Raw genomic sequence first — 23954 nt, 5'->3', positions numbered from 1 at the left:
ATGGCAATTCCCTCCAATATTCTTGCCTAGAAAATTCCATGGACAGAGGAACCTGGTGGGCTATAGTCCATGGTGTCGCAAAGAGTCAGACATGACTGTGTGACTAAGCACAGTACATATCATATAGATCAAAAAATCTAGGATGAAGGATATTCTTTATAATAACTTCAAAGTCAGTATTTTTTTTTTTTTTTTTTTGGACAGGAACGTAAGATTCATCAGTGGGCAAGAGGAAGGAGGCGACCGCACCAAGGCTCTCATAAGGGCAGGGCCCCTCATTTGTCCAGAGGGCCACCATCAGGGCTGTGTACATAATATGTGACCCCTCGCCATCTGGGATGTGCTGCTTTTCTGCCACCATGCTTTCAAGTTCATCTGCACTAAACTTAGTAAACGCCCAGTTCTTGGAGATGTAGATCTTCTGGCGGCCAGGGAACTTGAACTTGGCCCCAAGGAGGGTCTCAATCACAGGCTCCATGTTCTGCAGCTCAGTGCGGATGGACATTATGACTTGGCCAATGTGGACCCTGGCCAGTGTGTCCCAGGGCTTTCCAAAGGGACCATGCACACCTGTCTGGAGCCTAGATTGGGGACAGCATGCTAGTCATGAATGTCCAATGGAAAGAGCTGTATCCAAGGTCCCTTAGGGCAACCTGTACAAGCAACAGGCTACATACACTACCGAGGAGGCTGCTGTTTGCAGCCACTGCACACTGGGCCCCCATGGGGAAAAGAGCACAGTCGGCTTAATTGGCTGCAAAAATTTTTTTTTTTTAAGTGAGGAAACTATATACAATGTTGTATGTGAACTATACCACAATAAAGTTGGGGGTGGGGGGAATGAGGAAACTCTTCTAGACTAAAAGAATCTAAAGAATCATAATCACCAAATAACACACATAAAATTCCTCCTTATTTAAGATGAAAAAGGCAGGTATAAAAGATATTCTTGAGCTAACTGAAGCAGTGATAATACAGACCAGCTGCTAAATTCTACAGTGTTAACTTTTTTAGGGATGATAATGGTATTACAGTTACACAGAAAAAATGTTTCTATTCTTAGGAAATACATCATGATATATGAAGGAGTGTCATGATGGCCCTCAAATTACTTTAAAATGATACATCAAAATGTGTGTGTGTGTGCGCGTGTGTGCATGCATGAGTGTGGGTGTGAGAAAGAAAGAGAGACAATGAGAGAATGCAAATATAGCAAAAAGCCAGGAAATTTTAGGAAAGAGTAATGAAGAGTAAGAAGATCTGCTAAGACACTATAAAGATAAAGGTATAATAATTTGAAGAACATAGTATTAGTATATTCAGAAATACACAGGCTAATTAATGGAACAGAATACTATGTCCAGAAATCTATTATAATGTGCTTCAAAGCAACAGGGAGAAAAGGGATTCACAATTCAATAAAGAATGCCAACTCAAATAACTAGCCATTTAGAAAAACAAGCATGGACTTCTCTGATGGTCCCAGGGTTAGGATTCCACATTTCCACTAAAGAGGATGTGGGTTCAATTCCTGGTCAGGAACTAAGAAGCCATGTGGTATGTCCAAAAAAGTCACTTATGTTTATATGTAACAGATCTATTATTGTTACTTTTAAATGAATTAATAAATATTTTTAAATTACTCACTTCAATTTCTAATACACTAAACAGCAGACATAAACAAAAGCTCTCTAGGGTTCTCAATTTTTCAGAGTCTAAATCACTGCACATGGTGATTGCAGCCACAAAATTAAAAGACGCTTACTCCTTAGAAGGAAAGTTATGACCAACCTAGATAGCACATTAAAAAGCAGAGACATTACTTTGTCAACAAAGGTCCAGCTAGTCAAGGCTATGGTTTTTCCAGTGGTCATGTATGGAGATGAGAGCTGGACCATAAAGAAGGCTAAGCCCCAAAGAATTGAAGCTTTTGAACTGTGGTGTTGGAGAAGACTCTTGAGAGTCCCCTGGACTGCAAGGAGATCCAACCAGTCATCCTAAAGGGGATCAATCTGGGTGTTCATTGTAAGGACTAATGTTGAAGCTGAAACTCCAATACTTTGGCCACCTGATGTGAAGAGCTGACTCATTTGAAAAGACCTTGATGCTGGGAAAGATTGAGGGCAGGAGGAGAAGGGGACGACAGAGGATGAGATGGTTGGATGGAATCACTGACTCAATGGACATGAGTTTGGGTAAACTCCAAGAGTTGGTGATGGATAGGGAGGCCTGGCGTCCCGCGGTTCACGGGGTCGCAAAGAGTCGGACATGACTGAGTGACTGAACTGAACTGAACTAAAAGATCAGAGGATTCAAGAACTTAAAGTACCAGAAGAAAACATGAAGAAATCTAAAATATGTAATTTCAGAATAGGAAAGACCTTTTAAGCAAGTCGACATAACCCCAAAGCTATAAAAGATTAAAATATTTAACTATATAGAAATCTAAAGTTTCTGAGTGGCAAAAATTAAAAAATAAATAAAGCCAAAAAAGAGATAATAAACTGGGAGAAAAACTTGTTAATTTCTTATATATGTGAACAGTTTTTATAAGAAAAAGATAAGGAATGGCTAATGAACGTAAACAGACTAATTTACTCCAAAAAAAAGGGTTTTTCAATAATGATTTTTTTAACACATGAAAAGATGCTCAAAAGTATTCATAGTAAATGAAATGCAAATTAAAACTAGAATGAAATATTACCTTTCTTCTACCAGGTTAGTAAGGATAAAAATATTTGGAAATGTGTGTGTGAATAACCAGGTACATCGGAAAAGACCTTGATGCTGGGAAAGACTGAAGGCAAAAGGAGAAGAGGGCGGCAGAGGATGAGATGGTTAGACAGTATCACTAATCCAATGGACATGAACTTGAGCAAACTCCAAGAGATAGTGAAGGACAGGGAAGCATGGCTTGCTGCAGTCCACGGGGTCACAAAAAGTCAGACACAACTAAGCAACTGAACAACACAACAACAATTAGGTACACACAGACATTGTTTAGAGGGTAACGTTAAAAGGCAACTTAAATTTCTATCAAAATTTTAAATGTATGCACCCTTAGATTCAAGAATTTAACCTATATATACACGTATAATCACTACAGCATCATAATTGGCTAATTATGATAAAGCCAAAGAATAGAAAATAAAAAAGAATGAGTTTTATGAGTTATACAAAGACCACCGTGATGGACAGCCACATAAAAAAAGCACCCTGCAAAAGTGTGTATATCATCTTATAATTTGTGTATAAAAAGGAGGATACACACTTATATACTGAAAGAGATAGAAGAAATCAGTAATAGTTCTTCAGAGTAGAAAGTGGTACCATTTTATGTACTGTCTTTTCAGTAACAAAAATAAATAAGATCACTGCTTTATACAGAATGAAATGTGTAGTCTGAATATGTCATTAGGGTCTCAACTAAATACAGTTCAAAAACAAACATTATAAAATGATTTAGAAACACCACAGCTTAGAATTATCAGCATTTCTTCTCAATGCCCTTTCCTGCTTTATAAGTTGAATGATTTACATGCTGTAGTTTAGTAAAAAGGACAAAGAGCAGTTTACTACTTATATTTACTGGAGAAAAAGATAAGTGCCAGGTCTAAAAGTGAGGCTTGAAGATTAAAAATTTTTAAAAATCCCCAAAGCAGTACATTAATTATATTACCCATTTCTAGATTTTAATTTTCATTTCCCTTTGTGTAATTCTCAATTTAATATCCATTTTGTTCAGTGATATTTTAGCAGAACTAACCTTCAGATTATCTCTTAACAATTCCTAATATCTGTGGGTAAGAGGCTGGTAAATACATATTTTCAAAACATCTTAAGTTAGCAACCTACTCTTACTGCTTAAATGTTTTAATTAAATTTATCATAGCTGTATTAATAAGACATTCTCTTGAAGAACAGTTTCTCACCAAATCCTCAAATAGCAGTGAAAGTCACTCCATCGTGTCTGACTCTTTGCAACCCCATGGACTATATAGTCCATGCAATTCTCCAGGCCAGAATACTGGAGTGGGTAGCCTTTCCCTTCTCCAGGGGATCTTCCCAACCCAGGGATCAAACCCAGGTCTTCCGCATTACAGGTGGATTCTTTACCAGCTGAGACACTAGGGAAGCCCAAGAATATTAGAGTGGGTAGCCTATCCCTTCTCCAGCAACGAACCTAAAATTATTAAGCAAAGATAGCTTTCTACTCATTAAAGCATAAATGATTTGTTTACCTGCTGACGCTAAGATGGTACAGTGCAGAGCATGTTTTAAGGCCTCTAGTCTTTCACTTTCATGTACTATTGTCTTGTAAGAGAGTTCATTGTACCTTTGTGCAGCTTCAATGAATTTTCTTCTATAATCAAGAACACGTGCATAGCATACCTTTAAGAGGGAAAACGTTTCAATTAGGGGGAAGAATTAAAAAGCAAAAGAAAAGAGAATTTCTAATGTATAACAACAGCATTTATCAGATATTCTGGAGCACCTTAATATTGTGGGATTCTCCAACACAAAATTAATTCCAAACCAGTTCATCAGTTACCTTATAATGTATCTGTAACTGTTCATTGGTTGATTCATTCTGAAGCAACGATGCCCGATTTATGTAAGCCTCTGCCTGGACTGGATCATCGTCCTCCAGATATAGCCGAGCAATCTTCAGATAGGTCTCCAGTTTATAATCAACATTGTACTGTCTAGGTGATAACAGAAAGACACAGAATGACTACTTCACCAAGAAAATTTTTAGGGGTGGTAGAAAATAAGTTATGTTTTCCTGATACGTACACATATATTCTGTTACTATAAGGGACTCAAACTTTTTACTGCATTGGAAAAACACAGAGAAGCTAAAAAACATTTCCAAATACATTTTACTGAATTTTCATTATTTTTGTCATTATTCATATCTATTTTAGCTTCTTCTAATCCCCAGATAATCTCACAAGTCAAAGATCTTTAAAAAAATTTTAAAAGCCCAGTTCAAGGACATATCATGTACCACCACCAAAAGAACTATGGACATGTACATCCATTCTGGACAATTTGGCAGTATGCTCTCCAACCATTCTTTGAATCCTTTAAAATGCATATACTCTTCACCTACTGTATTCTACCTCTAAAAAATAAATCCCCCCCAAAATCATGCATGTGCACACATATATGTGTAGAGAATATTCATTTGTAAAGTTATTCATAAATATCCATAATAGGAAAAAATGGAAATCACCATAATGGTATTTATGGTAATTAATTAAGTTCTGATAAATAAAGATGACACTACACAATTACATATATATAAAATAATTATATACAGTGTCATTATTATAATAATTATTTCTGATAATAGTCATAAGTTTTCAGTAAATGAACAAAAGGACAAAAAAGTACACAAAAACACTATCAAAATGTATTTCCATATACATACATCAAGAGAGGAATCGCAATTATCTCCCGGAGTGATAATACAGGTAGTTTTCATTTTTCTTCTTATCCCAAAGGTCACATTTATACGCAAGAAATGCATAACTGAAGACCTTATATAATTCAAAACTCACATAATTCAAGATTTACCCTCATAGAAAAGTTAATTCTACTTATCACCAAAAGTGGTGTTACCATGTGGCAAGAACAGAGTTTACAATTGACTTGGCCCTAACTTTGAAACTAACTCTTCAAAAAATTTTATATCAATTCAAAATTTTCCATAAGTCATATATTATTAATATTTTCTATTATCTCTATTCACAACTCATATTTACATATATTGCTATAAACAGCACCGTATTTTTCTGCATTTTCATTTCTTATGCCAAGTATATCTATTACTTTCATAATCAGAATGAATCCTTTATTAGGGAAACAAGCTCTCAATAATTTATCCAAATCACTTTAACTTGTTTAGAAAACCATAGAAATTTCAGTTCTTGGTATTCTCATACATAATGTTACAGTACTCTCAAAACGTTAATAACCACCACTGCAAAGAACTGTATTTACGTCAACTACCAATGAAAAATAGATCATTTGCTCTGTACTAACGAGACACTGCTCCAGACAGCATAAGACCAAAGCGATTAAGAAAGCCCTAAGCCTTTTCAGAGGCTTCCATGGAGGTTCAGATGGTAAAGAATCTGCCTACAATGCAGGAGACCTAAGTTCGATCTACAGGTCAGGAAGACCCCCTGGAGAAGGGAATGGAAACCCGTTCCAGTATTCTTGCCTGGAGAATTCTCTGGACAGAGGAGCCTGGCGGGCTTCAGTCTATAGGGTCGCAAAGAGTCAGACACAACTGAGAAACTAACACTTTAACTTTTTCAGCCTTTTCAAACTATCAAAGGAAAAAACTGAGTTAATAAGAAGCCTTAGAGAACAAAATTCAACATCTATATATAAAGGCATTTTTATATACTGACTGCTTTTTCAAGGGGCATCATTTCACACAAAAGGCAAGATACCTGAAGTAGTATTTGCCTTATGATCACAAATACTAAGGAAGACAAAATAAGAATCCCTTATTCATCTGGTGAAAGAGTAGAGAAGTAACTGAAAATATTTTTTGTCATTTAGTTCATATTTTTATAGTTGCCAACTGAAAAAGGAAGTATATTCAATAATACAACCAAGAGTTTCACAACTTTCATCTTTCTTATACAATATAAAGAACTATAAATTTTTTTAGAATCATATCAAAGGCAAGATTGGCTGAATAAGAGTTACAAACTATCATCTTAATTTTTCTAATCATTCTTCCATCTCATTTTCTCTAGTATCTCAAATCCAAAAATCCACTGAACTCACTGTGACCCTCAAACCACTGATCCTATTACATTGTTACTGTATTTTTCTCCTTAAAGGCCTCACTTTCCTCCTGACCTCACTTGACCCCTATGGCCAATCATTACAATCACTGAATTGCGTATGCACTCGTCTGCCTTGTTCCTCTCATGCTGTTGTACTTGTTGGGCAAAATCAAAATGCTGGTTAAACTGGAGAGTTCATCCACTCCTTTCTTCCAACCATGTAGCTGAACTCTGATGGAGAAAAACAGCCGACCAATCTGCCAGATCTCATTTTACAGACTACGACTGTTAAACGAGCCTTAATGCTGCCAAGTATACTGTCCATCTTTAGTCTATGTACTATCCCGCTCTCCTGGAGAATTTTTCTGATATTCTTGTATCTCTTCAACCTCACTACTCCCACCCCCATCAGCTGATGACTCTGACTCCAACCTCGCTAAGGATACTGAAATAATCAGAGTACTTACACAAGCTCCACCGCCGTATTACTAACATCTGCACCATCTACTCTGTGTTCCTGGCTGTTAGGGTAGATCGCTGGGGACTAGTCTGCCCACCAGGGACTATTCGGCAATGTCTGCATTTTTGATAGTCACAGCTAGGAGTAGCGGCACCACTGGCATCCAGTGAATAGAGGCCCCTGGTGCTGCTACACGTCTGCGTATACCTAGCACAGCCTCCCCAACAGGGAACTATCCAATCTAAAGTGCCAACAGCGCCAAGGTTGAAAAACTCTGTCAAGTATGAACCATCTGCTAGCCTATCTGAAGCCTATCCCTCCACTGGATTCCTTCCCCTCTATTCTACTCCTGCAAGAATCCCCTCCATTACTCCCCAAGATCAGAGTTTTGCCTTCCACTGAATCATGGAAAAAAACAATCTCTACTTAACGTCTGCTGTCATCTTCTACCCTACTTCTCTGCTCCCTTTGATGAACACTTCCCCGAGGATTTGCCCATGCTCACCAGCTCCAATTCTTCTCTTCCCTCTCCTGTAAACAACTCCAGTCGGGCTTTCGCTCTCACCATTTCACCAAACCAGCTTCCGTCAAGGCCACCAATGATCTCCACATCACTCACTCTTATGGTTAACCTTCAACTCCTCATCTTACGTGACCATCAGCACTGCAATGACCACTTGCTCCTTCCTGATACACTTTTCCTCGTTTGGCTCCACAGATACCACACTCCACATTCTCCTGGTTTCCCTCTTACCTCAGTGGACAATCCTCACCTGCTACATCTCCGTCCTGCCCTGACCTCTTAATGTCAGAAGACCCAATACTCAGTCCCCTTCTCTACCTCTATGTCCTGCCTCGGAGATCTCATCCAGTCTAATGGCTTTAAATTCCATTTATATACCAATGGTTCCCACAGGCGTCAATACATCTCTAGTCCAGACCTCTCTTCTAAACTCCAGACTAACAAATTCAACTCTCTACTAGGTATTTCTACTTGGTTATCACATGTCCAAAACAGAACTCTTGATCTTCCCTCAAAACCTGTTCTCTACCATTCAGTAGATGGCAACTCTGTTTTTCCAGTTGCTCAAACCAAAACTCAGGACTACTTCTCTTGGCTCTTTTTCTTATATCCAAGCTGTCAAAAAATCCTTAGCTTTACCTTAGAAACATATTCAAAGTCCAGCATTTCTCACAATCTCTGTCTCACCTGCAGTAGTGCATAAACCTCTCAGCTAATGTCCCTACTTCTATCACTGCATGCCTACAGTTCATTCTCAACCTAGTAGTTAGAATGACTCTAAAATATGCCAGGCACTTCCCTCGTGGTCCAGTGATTAAGAATGCACCCTCCAACGTAGGGGACATGGGTCTGATCCCTGGTCAGGGAACCAGGAATCCCACATGCTGTGGGGCAACTAAGTCTGTGCAACGTAACTACTGAGCCCACGTATCACAACTAGAGAAGCCCGGAAGCCAAAACAGAGAGCCTGTGTGCCACGACTAGGACCTGACGCAGCCAAGTAAATAAATGTTTTTTTAAAAAATGAAACATAACTCAGATCACGTCAGTCCTCTGTACAAAATCCCTCAAAGGCTTTTCACAGTTTCACTTAGAAAAATGCCAAAGGCCTTACAATGACTGACAAGGCTCCACGTACTCTGGTCCCCGGTCCTCTCTGATCTCACCCTCTGTCACTTTCCCCTTTGCTCACTCCACCCACAGTGGTCTCCTTGGTCTTCTTAAAACACTCTGAAGCTTCCATCTTAAAGCCTTTGCACTATCCATCCTCTCCAAGAGGATCTATTGACACTCTTCTCTCAGGGAGTGCACAGCCTCTCCGTTACCCGCTTCAAGTGTTTAGAAAGGTGGTATCAGGACCACCCTACCACTCTAATCACCCTGTTTAGTAACACATCCCACCCCCCACTTTATCCCCTTTCTCTATAGCCCTTATCACCTTCTAACATGGGACAAAATTTATCTATTTATTCATTAAATTGTTCATTATCTGTTTCCTGTTCTAAAATGGAAGAAAAAAGTAAGTGAACAGTTATACATATCCATCCAATATCCACTATTTACTATACTTTTGTCCTGTTTCCAAAGGAATTCCCACCAACACTTGGGCTGCATTTCTCCAATCTTCTTCTTTTTCATATATGGATGCAAGATGCTGTCTTATGGAAGCAACCTGAAATAGGAAGTATATGGGTTAAATTATTTCTATTGATATTAGTAACTAATTAAAATAAACAGAATGATAGTCTATCATGACAATGCTCTTATTCAACACACTCTACAGGCAGGTAAATAGTAAAAGTTTACCTTTACTACCCAAATTTCTTTTGTGAACTTTGCAGTCATAAAATATCAAAACAGTGAATGAACACATTTCTGTAATGTGGATTATGGCAATAATTTAAATATTAAGTTTTGCTTTTGTGTCACTGCACATATAATGCTGGAGTTCTCCTATGTTCTCAGCCTAATTAACAATTTATTGATTTTTAAAAGTAATCTAGGGCTTCCCTGGAAGTCTGGTGGTAAAGAATCTGCCTGCCAATGCAGGGGACACAGGTTTGATCCCTGGGTCAGGAAGAATTCCACTTCCTGAGGAGCAACTAAGCCCATGAGCCACAACTACTGAGCCTGTGTGCCGAGAGCCTGCATTCTGCAACAAGAGAAGCCACTGCAATGAGAAGTCCTCACATTGCGACTAGAGAGTGGCCCCTGGTCCCCACAACTACAGAAAAGCCTGCACAGCAATAAAGACCCAGCACAGTCCTAAGTAAATACATAAATAACTTTCAAAAATAAAATAGTCTAAAAAGTAGTATTTGGTTCACAAAAGCAAATTATAGTATATAAGCAAATGTCAGCTGGACTTAAAGTATCATAATACTTATTTGATCTTATATTGTAAAATGCTGTTTGGCACACTATTTTGTAGAAATAAAATTGAATGATTATCTCCTTTAAAAATTTAATGGTATCTCTCAAAATAATTGCTGCTATCTCAGGTTTAAAAATCACCACTCTTAATAGCCAATACTTTATAATATTAACTATAAATGGGATATAACCTGTAAAACTTGTGAATCACTCTACCATACACCTGAAACTTATAATCAACAATCAACAATACTTTAAAAAAAAAGAAAACATAATAAACAAATTCCTAAAAATAAAACAAAAATCACTGCTCTAGGTATTTACCTGCTCCTCAAAGGAAATGACTCTAGGCTGGATCTTTTCCAAGGTGAAATGATAGATTTCTTTGGCTGTGCTATCAGGCAGGTTAGGGAGATGGGTGCAGAAATCAGTCAGCAACTGGCGAGAGATCACGAGGCTGACATTCTCATTTACCACTTGTTAAAAAAAGTAAAGGATAAGAAAAACATGAATAATCTGTATATTTTCACTAAGCAATCAATTTTCACCTAAAATTAATACTAAAATATATTAGTGTACCTTTCAAAGCATTACTTACTGATCTCCATACTCCTATGACCTTATATTACAGAACCAGTTTTTCTTATTCTGAATTATTTGATCGCTTAACAACTGCACCAAAACATTAAAAATACCTAGTGCCACCTGGTGGAGAAGGCAATGGCACCCCACTCCAGTACTCTTGCCTGGAAAATCCCATGGATGGAGGAGCCTGGTGGGCTGCAGTCCATGGGGTCACTAAGAGTCGGACACGACTGAGCAACTTCACTTTCACTTTTCACTTTCATGCATTGGAGAAGGAAATAGCAACCCACTCCAGTGTTCTTGCCTGGAGAATCCCAGGGACGGGGGAGCCTGGTGGGTTTCCGTCTATGGGGTCACACAGAGTCGGACACGACTGAAGTGGCTTAGCAGCAGTAGCAGCAGTAGTAGTGCCACCTGGGAAGCACTTGAAATACCACAACTTTTCTAAGAATCAGAAATGGCTGAGAAAAGTTAACAGTTGAGAATTTTATGTTATTCCTTTCTCTTCTTTTGGACTTCCCTGGTGGCTCAGACAGTAAAGTGTCTGTCTACAATGTAGGAGACCCGGGTTCGATCGCTGGGTCGCAAAGATCCCCTGGAGAAGGAAATGGCAATCCACTCCAGTACTATTGCCTAGAAAATCCCATGGACAGAGGAGCCTAGTAGGCTACAGTCCATGGAGTCTCAAAGAGTCAGACACTTTAAATACCACAACTTTTCTAAGAATCAGAAATGGCTGAGAAAAAGTTAACAGTTGAGAATTTTATGTTATTCCTTTCTCTTCTTTATATTTCTACAAAGTGAAGGCACAGAAGTACCTATATTTTTATTTACATCCTTATAGCCCATGTAGCTACAGAAAAAAAAAAGCTAAAGAAGAAACAGTGAAACAATTTGCATTCAGTTTAAATAAAGTGAGTAGACATAGTTACTGCCACTTGTACTTTACCAACAAAAACAACAAATAAGAACTTAGGTCAGTACTAGGAAATTTCCTGGTTGTCCAGTGGTCAGGAAGCCATGATTTCACAGGAGTGGGCATGGGTTTGATCCCTGTCAGTGAACTAAGATCCATATGCTGAACTAACATCCTGTATGCTGCATGGTGAAGCCAAAAAAGAAAAGAACAAAAAAATTTTAATAAATAGAGGCTTAAAAATATTTTTTAAAAAAAGTCACTTTCTACTATAAAAAAAAAGAACTTAGGTCAGCACAGATGTATGGATGGATTTCCCTGGTGGCTCAGAGGTAAAGAATCTGCCTGCCAACGCAGGAGACGTAGGTTTGAGCCTTGAGTCAGGAAGATCCCCTGGAGAAGGAAATGGCAACCCACTCCAGTATTCTTGCTTGGAGAATCCCCTGGACAGAGGAGCCTGGAGGGTTACAGTTCATGGGGTTGCAAAGAGTTGGACAGGACTTAGTGACAAAACAACAAGATGTATAAACATATTTTATGCCTTTGCTTGTAAACATTTATGCTGTATTATTATACACGATTAAGGATAAAAACTCTGAAGCCACACTGCTTACAAACCCTCCTGACTATATGCCCTCAGGCAAGAGACTTATTTCCCTGTGCTTCTCTTTCCTCTTTTGTGAAGTTAGGTTCACAGAAGAAACCTGTGAAGAAGGTTGCTGTGAAACTTAAATGCAATTTACCTAAAGCGCTTTAAGCAATACCTGGCACATATCATTCAACAAATGTCAGTTATTATTATCACTTTAATTACATTTTTAAAAGATGCATCGTGTTTGTAAACCACTCCTTAGATAAATTAAGTTTAAATCAGTAGTTACTAGGGAAATAAATGATGGTTCAAAAACTACTCAGCTGATGCAAATGACTATAACAGTAGACTGCTTTTTTTTTTTGGTGGTTCACTGGATTCAAAGTTTATAAAAAGCACTACTCTTTTACTACTCAGTGCAGTGGCCTTTAAAAAGCCATGAGTTTTTCTGAAACCACTGCCAGTTTGTTTCACACTGCAAGCCCGAGTTATCTGAGGCAGTAACTGACAGGCTGTGTAACTAATCAGTTTACAGTGTACTAATTGGAATTGGATGATACCGGATGTGATGGAGAACAGTTTCATTACAACTGCCATTAGGCACCTATAACTGTTAAAAGTCTAGGCTCTGCCACAGACTAACGAAATGTCCTTGGGGAAAAAAAATCACTTAATCCTGAGACTCATTTTATAATATATTATATAGGGCTAGCGAAGACTCTTGAAAGTCCCTTGGACTGCAAGGAGATCCAACCAGTCCATTCTGAAGGAGATCAGCCCTGGGATTTCTTTGGAAGGAATGAAGCTAAAGCTGAAACTCCAGTACTTTGGCCACCTCATGCGAAGAGTTGACTCATTGGAAAAGACTCTGATGCTGGGAGGGATTGGGGGCAGCAGGAGAAGGGGACAACTGAGGATGAGATGGCTGGATAGCATCACTGACTCGATGGACGTGAGTCTGAGTGAACTGAGGGAGTTGGTGATGGACAGGGAGGCCTGGCGTGCTGCGATTCATGGGGTCGCAAAGAGTCGGACACGACTGAGCGACTGAACTGAACTGAACTCACACCTATATTGTTAATCACAGGGTTACAAAACAGAGGCTGTGTGATGCATGTGTGTGAAAGCATACTGTAACTAGAGCACCATCAAGTATCATTAATATTGTGAACTCAGAATAAATTCCAGCCTGAATCCTGAGTAATTTTCAAAATAACTGGGTATATTTGAAGTAAGGGAGTAGGGAAGAATATCTTAAAAGGATGGAAATTTCTAGTTCCCATTCAAAAGAAATGTTCTTAACAACAGCTAATTCTTCTCTAGCACTTATCATATGCCAGGTACTGTTGTAAGCACTTTATTATGGATATTAACTCATTTAATTTTCCAACAGTTCTACAGGGTAGTTATCATATCCCCATTTTATAGACAAGGAAATAAAGAGGCATAGAGAAGTTATATAATCTACCCAAGATCTCACAGCTAATAAAAGAGCAGACCAGAATTTGAATCCAGACTATTCTCTGTCATTTGCTATACTGCCTCTCAGCAGTTATTATATTAATAACTATGCAAAACCATATATGTAAACGTAACAACGTCTTCACAGTTGATTGAAAAACAAATATCAAGTGGCATGTAGTTTAAATTCTAAAATCAATCAAGCTCAATGCATATTTCATTTACTTGCAATGTAAATTATATTGACAATTTAATCTAAAACAAGGCTTGAGCAAGCTTTTAAGTCTTAACTTGGTAATATAAGGCAAACATGGAATTTTTCTTCCACTTACTTGATTCCACAAAAGCTTTTAAAGCTTCTAGTTGTTCTGCCCCAGATAACTGAATGGCTTTTTCCAGGATCTGACGATACCTAAAATAATACAGAGAAAAAATGTGTGTTTAGAAGTCACCTATATAGACTATGGGCTTCCCAGGTGGCTCACTAATAAAGAATCTGTCTGCCAGTGCAAGAGATGCAGGACACACGAGTTTGATTCCTGGCTCAGGAAGATCCCCTGGAGGAAATGGCAATCCACTCCAACATTTTGCCTAAATACTTCCATGGATAAAGGAGCCTGGAGGGCTGCAGTCCATGGGGTCGCACACTGAGCAACTGAGCATGAGCATATAATCTAATACTAACTCTGATGTTTATTTCTATTTACCCTGGTTTCTTTCATTGTGCTCTAGTTTGTGGCTTTCTTTATAGTAGTACACTACAGATTTTTTTTTAAGTTTTCAGTCCATCATAAGAAACATTAAATCTATAATTCAAAGTGCCACTTCTAGTTTTCTTTACAGTATACCACAATTTTTAAAGTTTTCATGTCCATCACAAAAAGACTAAGTTACTGGATCTAAGATGTCACTTTTTCTTTAAAGTTTCAGTTCTGAATTTAAAACATCAATTTTCTTTCAAGTGCCTCAAAAGGTAAACTATATATCCTTCACTAATGTACGCACAAGGACATTATTTGAAGTGACCCAGAACCTTTTCCTTATGGCCCTAATGAATATAGGATTACCAACAACAGGGTAATGTTGACTGGCAATGAAGCCACATACTAGAGATCAAGTGTCTTAGTGTGTACAGAACACACCCTACCAAGCCAAATGTACTGACTGAACGTCCTTCATGCTGTCAGGCAGTGCCCGTTAGTTCCTTACTTGCATTCGCTTCTAACAACTATTCTAATATTCATGATCACAAAAATTCAAAGCAGCATTCTAAAAATGAGGGGGTAATGCTAAAAACAAGACTGATAAGAATTATTAAGCGATAGCAAATTGCTTCCTAACCTGTCAACTCCATCAGGACAAGGATTTTTTGTTTTGTTTACTCCTATGTGGAGGAGGGCATGGCAACCCACTCCAATATTCTTGCCTGGAGAATCCCCATGGACAGAGGAGCCTGGCGGGCTATAGTCCATGGGGTCACAGAGGGTCAAACATGACTGAGCAACTAAGTATAGCACATATAATGCCTAGAACAGTACTTGGCACATCATAAGCACTCAAAGATACAACAGTATTAAAACATTTTATTTCTTAAATTGAGTGGTTGATACATAGGTATTATACTATTCTTAATCCTCTTTATTTGTCTCAATCATAATATTTATTAAAAGCATTCATTAATGCTTTTTAAAAACCTAATTGCAATTATTCAAAACAGTATCCAGAATATAGTCAAGAAACAAAAACACACAAATAGGACCCAAATTCTTTCAAATTTATGACTTCTATTTGTAAGGCACACCCTCAAGCTACAGTTCAGCACTCACTGATTCTCATCTGATATTCTCACAAGCTTGACTGTCTGATTTCTCAAAACTGCAATGAATCAAACTGGCTTTGTAAAGCAGGTATACTGACAGAAAAGACAGCCAACTCCAAAAGAAAAGTCAAACTAGTCTAAGAAAGAAAGGAAATATTATTAAGCTTTAAAATAAAAATTGCTAAATTTGAGGGATAAAATACAGTCATCCAATAACTTATTCAGATGGAATCTCGTTTTCAGGAGTTCCCTGGTGCCCTACTAGTTAGGATTCCAGGCTTTCACTGCCATGGTCCGGGGTTCAATCCCTGGTCAAGGAACTGAGATCCCACACACAAAAAATCTCATTCTCTCTGTATATATACATATACACACACTCATATGCACATGGATTTTTTTCCCTATCTACATTTATACATACACTTTATTGCCCTGGGCATGATTTTAGTTAATACATTCATTGGTTTATGATTTCTTTTTTAGATTAGCTTATTTTTCATACAAATTAAATCAAGACTATGGCTAAACCCTCTTATCCTTAAATCCCAGTTATCTTATACTAATAATATTATATTCAAAAATGACAATGTCTCACTTATAAAAATTTGCTAATAACTTAAGTTTTAATATACAGTTTCACAACTTAACTAATCTACATTGGGAACATCAAAAAAATTTTTTAAAATCTAAAACAATGGAAAGATGGAAAAATGCCTGATGTGGAGTGGTACATGACAAGTACCATATATTTTTCCTTAAAAAAAGAAAAAATACTATGGAGGAAAAGAAATTTAGTTAATTAAGGCAATCCTGTATCTGTCCCATGCATTTATCATCAACAAATGTTTATCAAGCACCTATCACTTGTGTGAATTAAAGTTCAGTATATCAATTTCTGATTTCTTGGCGCTTGAGGGATTTGGAGGTCAATAAAACACATACACGTGAAAACGTACCACAGTCACTATATATGCTCAAAACGAGTATAACAGGTATGTATTCACAGATCTTTCTGTTTATAATATTGGTGAACTAGAGATTGGACCATAACGACCTCCAAAAAAACATAGAAAGTTGAAAGAAATGAAAAAAAAAAATTTAATAGCATAAAATCCTAACAAGAAAGGGTAATCAGAAGAGACTAAGGGCACAAAGAGGTTCACAGCTTCTGCCTGAAAGCATTTGCTGATTGCGGAAGGATGTCTGCGAGGCAGAGGCGCGCCTGGGGGGAGAAGAGAGTGGGCTGGCTCTGGGGTGTTCTGCTGTCTGCTGGAAACACGGCAAGCTGCAATTTCTGGCCAACTAATAAAAACTAGAACAGGAGTCTGAGGGGTTTTATGTGCCAGAGGAAGAAACATTCACACTTTGGAAGTAAGGTTACAAATTCTATTCTAAGGATCATCTGGTAGGAAGACCAGTAAATCTGGAAACCTTGGTCCTAGACTCCTAGCACTGTCAGGTACCTGGCAGAAGGAAACGAAATTCCTCCCTGAAAGGTAATATCATAGGCCTCCAGTTGTTTCTAAAAATACATTTTAAAACAATTTGCCCAGCAAAAAAAATTACAAGGTATATGACAATATTAATAATACGCTGAGATGCTCAGGCACATCTGACTCTTTGTGACCCCACAGACTGCATGCAGCCCACCAGACTCCCCAGTCCATGGGATTTTCCAGGCAAAGATACTGGAGTGGGCTGCCATTTCCTTCTCCAGCAGATCTTCCTGACCCAGGGATCGAACCTGGGTCTCCTGTACTGCAGGCAGATTCTTTACCAACTAAGCCATCAGGGAAACCACTATGACAATATTACCTGGAATCAACAGAAACAACAGACAACAGCAAAAAACAGGGACTCCAGATACTGGTATTATCAGAAAGACTGAAATACACTTATGTTTATCAGGTTTATAGAGAAAAAGACAAGCTTTTAAAGTTTCAGCAATAAACTCAGTTCAGTTCAGTTCAGTCACTCTTTGTGTCTGACTCTTTGCGACCCCATGAACCGCAGCACGCCAGGCCTCCCTGTCCATCTTCAACTCCCGGAGTCCACCCAAACCCACGTCCATTGAGTCAGTGATGCCATCCAACCATCTCATCCTCTGTCGTCCCCTTCTCCTCCTGCCCTCAATCTTTCCCAAAACCTTGCTTCTATCACCAGTCCCATCCACAATTGGGTGTTGTTTTTGCTTTGGCTCCATCCCTTCATTCTTTCTAGAGTTATTTCTCCACTGAACTCCAGTAGCATATTAGGCACCTACCGACCTGCAGAGTTCATCTTTCAGTGTCCTATCTTTTTGCCTTTTCATACTGTTCATGGGGCAAGAATACTGAAGTGGTTTGCCATTCCCTTCTCCAGTGGACCACATTCTGTCAGACCTCTCCACCATGACCCATCCATCTTGGGTGGCTCCACACGGCACGGCTTAGTTTCAAGTTAGACAAGGCTGTGGTCCGTGTGATCAGATTGGCTAGTTGTCTTTACAAAAAGTTCATTTGAAAACAAAGAATCACCAAAACTACATAACTAAGAAGTAATGTCACCAAAACTTAAAACTCAGTTGAGTTCTTCCCAGTGGACTAGACACTCTTGAAGAACTGGTAAAGTAGAAAGCAGGTCGGAAGAACTTATCCAGAATAAAGCACTGAAACAGAAAGTACAGAAGACAGAGTAAAGGGCAGAGGGGTCACAGTAAGACGGCCTGACAAGGGTTTCCCTGGGGTCCTAGAGGAGAAAACAGAATATGATAGAGGCAACATTTACAGATAACGAGCTTAAAAACCTCTAAGACAATGAAATAATCCAATCCTTTGATTCAAGAAACACAAGGAAGCTTAACCAGGATAATGCCATAGAGCATTTACAAAAATTGGCCCCAATTCTTTTACTCTCTCTACGTGCCTTTGCAATGTGACTTTTTGTACGTCTTTGCATCAAGAGGTCGAGTTTATCTCCCCACCCTCTGATCTGAGCTTGTTTTGACCAGTAGAAGGCAGTGGAAGTAACATGCCTGTTCCAAGCACAGACTTCAAGAGAATTTGTGTTTATCTTTATCTCCTGGAACCTGACTTTGCCACATGAATTAGTCCAGGCCAACTTACTGGATGGGGCTTCCCTGGTGGCTCAGATGGTAAAGAATCTGCTGCAATGCAAGAGACCTGGCTTTTATCCTTGGGTTGGGACAATCCCCTGGAGAAGAGAATGGCTACCCACTTCAGTATGCTTGCCTGGAGAATTCCATGGACAGAGGAGCCTGGCGGGCTGCAGCCCATGGGGTTACACAGAGTTGGACCCAACTGAGCAACTTTCACTTGCACTTGCACAATCTTTTGGATAATAAGGTTAAGTAGCCTAGTCAGCGCCACTGCCCCAGCCAACGCAGAGAAGCAGAGTTGCCTACCTGATCTGATGCACGTGGAGCCCCTGTGGAACCAAGACCATGTGGAGAAGGGAAGAATCAACCAGCTGGGCCCAGCTCAAACTGCCAATCAACGCAACTGTGAGCTAAATAAATGACTCTCGTTTTAAGCCTCAAAGTTCTGGGGTGGTTTATTTCACAGCAAAACTTAACTGACACAGATGAGCAAAATCAAATCCACAGACTCATCATAATGAAGTTGCACAAAATTAAAGACAAAATCTTACAGCTAAGCACTAATTTAGAAGAGAAATAATTTTCTAATGAGGTTAATCTGTAAGCATTTTAAATATCTGAACTTAGTGGTAAGTGGGAAACATGGGAGAAGAAGATATCCCAGGCCAAAAAAAAAAAAAAAATCAATATCTGAAAAGGCGTCCAGTTTGCTGAAAATATAAAACCAAAAGGTAGGTGTATTTCGAGTTAAGGGCATTGAGCCAAGCAGACAGACTGTATTCTGGCTTTGTCGCTAGCTATGCGACCTCGGAGCAAAGGATTTCACCTGTTTTCTCATTTGTAATGTAAATAATATCTGGGGCTTCACTGGTGACTCAGATACTACAGAATCTGCCTGCGATGCAGGTGACCTGGGTTCAATTCCTCAGTCGGGAAGACCCTCCAGAGAAGGGGATGGCTACCCACTCTAGTATTCTTGCCTGGAAATTTCAAGGACAGAGGAGCCTGGCGGGCTACAGTCCATGGGCCACAAAGAGTCAGACACGACTGAGCAACTACCACCACCATCACCAATGTAAATAATATCATTTACTGTTTAAGATTAAAATGTAATTAAAGTTATGCTTGGCATATGGCAAACACTAGACTTTACAGAACGCCTCTCTTCAGATGTGAATCACTGAAATTTGTGTGTGGGAATAACAGAGAACCAGAGAATCTGCATTAGAAGGGGTCTTTGAGGCTATGTAACCTGCCTGTGGGGCATGTGTGTGTATAGTGTATGTAATGTGTATAGTCTGTCATGGACAGAGGACTCTGGCGGGCTACAGTGCACAGGGTTGCAGAGAGTTGGACATGACTGAGTGTATTTTTTGACAATCTATTCTACTGTATTATCAGAAAGCTCTGATCCAAAATCTCCCTCTGTGAGGCAGAAACGTCTTATTTTCTTTTCTGCAAAATAACCTTTTTTATAGTCATGGCAACTAAAAGAGCCCCCATTCTCTTCTTTCTCCAGGTTAACAGTTTTCTTGTAAAATGCAATGTTTAGATTTCAAAGGCCTGATATCTTCCTCTGGGTACCCTCCATCCCACAGAACTGGGGGTGGGTGGGCAGGGTCATATCTGTATAACATTGACTCAGCAAAGACCTTTAATCCATGACCTCAAACCTGCCCTCAGAGAAGTAACAATCTAGCTGGAAAAGCAGAGAAGTTAAAAGACAAAACAGTGATGCGCTATCCTAGAGGTAAACACAGGATGCCACTGGGCAGAGGGAGAGGAGATAACCGAGTCCTCGACGTGATAATGGTTGTTCCCAGAAGGCTTTATGGAAGAAGTAACATCTGAACTGAATTCTGAAGAGCCACACAGGTTTTAGCCAAGTGAATAAGCTAGCACAACAAATGCCCTCTCTCAAGGATTTCCTCTTATGAAACTTATATGAGATTATCAACACAATGCATACGTACAAAAGCAGCATATATAATCTGCAAAATTGCTTCTCACATGGCCGATTTTTTGTATCAATTTTAAACTGCAATATTATTTCACAGTTATGGGAAAGTATTTCTAATTGAAGTTTTGACAAGAAAAGCAGCGTAGTCTGGGTTAAAAATTAGCTTTTTGGAGTACAGAAACCTGGTTTCAAATATAAACTCTACACCTTTCCAGCTATTCACTGAGTCAAGCAATATTTATTGAATAACTACTCATAGATATTCTGTAAATTGCTGGTAATTCAGCAATATTTCAAAAAGGAATTTATTCCATTATTTCTTAATATGGACTCCTCTGCTGCATGCATGCATGCTAAGTCGCTTCAGTCGTGACCGACTCTGTGTGACCCCATGGACAGCAGACCACCAAGTTCCTCTGCCCACAGAATTCTCCAGGCAAGAATACTGGAGTGGGTTGCCATTTCCTTCTCCGATTTAATCGCTAAGTTATGTCTAACTCTTTGGAACCCTAGGGACCATAGCCCACCAGGCCCCTCTGTCCATGGGATTTCCCAGGCAAGAATACCGGAGTGGGTAGCCATTTCCTTCTCCACCTTTGTTACTCCGCTCCTAATACAAACCCTAAAACCACTGGTATAAGAGTATTTCTCTCATAGAGCATGTAGCTGGCAGAACTGTTTTCTTGTGAAAATAAATATGACATATTCTTGCCCAGACAGGACCAGATATGTACCTACAGGCAAGGCCAAGACTTTCCTTAAGAAGCACTGGCTAGTAGTTATCAAGTACTTTATTCCATTTAATCTTCACAATAATCAGTGCACTAGACTCTTACAAAATAGCATCCAATTACTGCCTCCCCCTAACCCCGCCCCTCTGCAATGTAACCTGGCCACTAGAGGTAGATTGCATTTCCTCTAGCCTTGAATCCAGCCTGGTCTTGGGACTTACTCTGACCAGTGCTTGAGACCAGATGTTGTGAGACTTCCAAGGGTAGCCTTAAGAGGACTTGCCAGCTTCTTCTTTCACCCCCTTGAAACCTTCCTAAGGCCCTGAATGAGAGACAGTGTGCAGAAAGACAGACCCAGCCAACAGCTACATGTGTATGCAAGTCCATTTTAGCCCTACCAACCCCAGCTGAGCTGCCAGATGACTGCACTTGCATGAGTAGGCCCAGACAAGACCAGCAAAACGATCTACTTGATCTAAAGCATATTGAGAAATTACACTTCTTTTACACCACTAAGTTTTTATTTGTTACAGAGCAGTAAATAACTGACGCACCCAATAAGGCAGACACTATTGTTTATCCACAATTCAGAGCTGAGGAAGTAAATGCTTAAGTTTCAGAAATCTGCAAATACGTGAAAACTATCTCTTCTGATAACTAACACACTTATCTTTTTTTTAACAAAACAAAAAGGAAAGCAAACATGGAAAAAAAAATGTGAGTTTTACTTTCATCCAAATCTATCAAAATTACATGCAAAAAGAATTGAGCAGTGAGACATATTCAATTTATTTCCAACCCAGGGATTAAGTCAATATGTACTTACCAGCTTCTTAATAATAATAAGGAGGACAATCCTGTGGCTCTAAGTGTCAGGTACTGTTCTAGGTGCACATACACACTCTATTTTGTCCTCAGACAGAATAATTATCTTATAATTATCCCATCTTCCTGAGAGGGAAATTGCCCCACAAAGTAGTTAAGCCCAAGAGCACTGCTAAATTTCCCAATGATATACTGGATTACATTTACTAGCAGACAAAATACATTACAGCCTACATAAAACAAAGTCAATGTTTCAATGGCCAGGTTAAAACAGGTGTAGCCTGTTAAAATGGATCAACCTGATCTTAGCTGTCAAATGTCAATAGGATCAATTTGAGAAGCACACTTGAAACAGAATGCATGTTAATTACAAAAAAAAATTTAGTGCTGTGAAATCTACAAAGAGGAAACAGACATCTATCTATCTCCCTATCTGTCTATCTAGATGTAATTAATACTGTTGAATAACTGGCTGCAGGGCAGGCACAAATCTCAAATTTAAGTTGGAGTGGACTTAACCCTTCTACATAATTTCCGACAAAATTTCTAATCATGTTTAAAATTCTGCAAACATCACTACTCTAGACATCCTGACCCACGTTGTGGTGACATTCCTCCATGCCCTCCTTCAGAGTGGGTGGCGGGGAGAGACAGTACCCAAAACACAACCCACAGAAGATGGTTCAAGTAGTTCTGGACGTCATGATAGCGGCCATACCTGAGCAGCCCCCGTCAGCCTCAAGAAGCCATCTCCGCGGAAAACTCTAAACCAAGGTTCCAGAATACAAATGGCCCTCAGTCAAAGAGAAAAAACGGGCGCAACAAAGGCAAACAGAGGCCAGAATTCGGTGTGAGAGGCCGGCCAGCGAAGGGAAGGGGCGCCAGGGTAGGTTTAGAAGGCCATGGGCGCAGTCGCCCCACAGACCGCGCTGCCAGAATCTTTAGAGAACGGAAAGGATGCCATCAAGGGCTGAAAAAGTTGACAGCCACTCCAGATCTATGGTCCTGAGCGCTCCCTGCACAAGGTCCCCTCCAGTTTTCTGCTGCTCCCAACATCTGCCTCCACGACCGACCTCAGGCCCGCCCCCTTCATCTTCAGGCCCGCTCCTAGCTTCACATCCGAAAGCCGCCGTCAATCCAAGGACAACAAGTCTCTGGCTTGCCTCTCCACCTCCCAGGCTCCCGGGAAATACTCACTTGCCCGCCAGATCTTTATGAGAGCCGCTCGAATTCATGAGCTGGGCCAAATCCTGTCGCACGGCTGCCGCCATCTTTCTCCCAGCTCGGCGGAGGCTGCGGGGCCTTTCGCGGCCGAAAGAAACCGAGTGTAGTCCTCCAGAGTGCGGCTAGAGGGAACCCGAGATGCCACAGAGTAGCGCCTGTGTAGGCCAGACCGCCGAGCCTGCGTTAGGTCCGCCCCCAAGGTTGATTGACGCGAAGCTCCACTCCTCAAATCCTAGGCCCGCCCGGGCTTCTCTTACAGGCTCGGGCTCACGCGCTCCCACTTCGGATTGGCGGATGAACTCCAAGGGACTGTGTCGCTTGTGCAACCCCAGTAAGTGCCCGATTCGCAAAACTTCGGGGTTTTCGTCAAGTTCCGTATCTCATATCTGTAGTTTACCATCCCTTGTTCTTTAAGGCTGCACTTAAACTACCCGTGGGAAAGAACGAGGTTTTTTGTTTGTTTGTTTACAATTCACCACAGACCGGTACTTTTGTAAAGTACAATAAAAAATGTCCCCATTCCATTCCTACTCTGCGTCTGTATATAGATTGATCATACATCTCAGTTTATCCAGG

The 23954-nt window shown here is 39.8% G+C and overlaps 1 protein-coding gene across 2 annotated transcripts in view; it reads right to left on the bottom strand.

Moving 5' to 3' along the window:
* Window positions 1-23548, bottom strand: part of COPS4 (COP9 signalosome subunit 4) — a 38622-nt gene extending 15074 nt beyond the window's left edge. For both annotated transcript variants that reach the window (XM_018049672.1, XM_018049673.1), the window contains exons 1-6: window positions 23352-23548; window positions 14055-14134; window positions 10493-10644; window positions 9364-9467; window positions 4553-4706; window positions 4242-4392 (exon numbers count right to left, since the gene is read on the bottom strand). In XM_018049672.1, coding sequence (XP_017905161.1) covers window positions 4242-4392; window positions 4553-4706; window positions 9364-9467; window positions 10493-10644; window positions 14055-14134; window positions 23352-23425 — 715 coding nt within the window. In that variant the 5' untranslated portion in view covers window positions 23426-23548. The remainder of the gene's footprint in view (window positions 1-4241; window positions 4393-4552; window positions 4707-9363; window positions 9468-10492; window positions 10645-14054; window positions 14135-23351) is intronic.

This window comes from Capra hircus, chromosome 6, assembly GCF_001704415.2.
Source record: "Capra hircus breed San Clemente chromosome 6, ASM170441v1, whole genome shotgun sequence".
Taxonomy (NCBI): domain Eukaryota; kingdom Metazoa; phylum Chordata; class Mammalia; order Artiodactyla; family Bovidae; genus Capra; species Capra hircus.
This window is presented reverse-complemented; position numbering and strand designations above follow the sequence as displayed.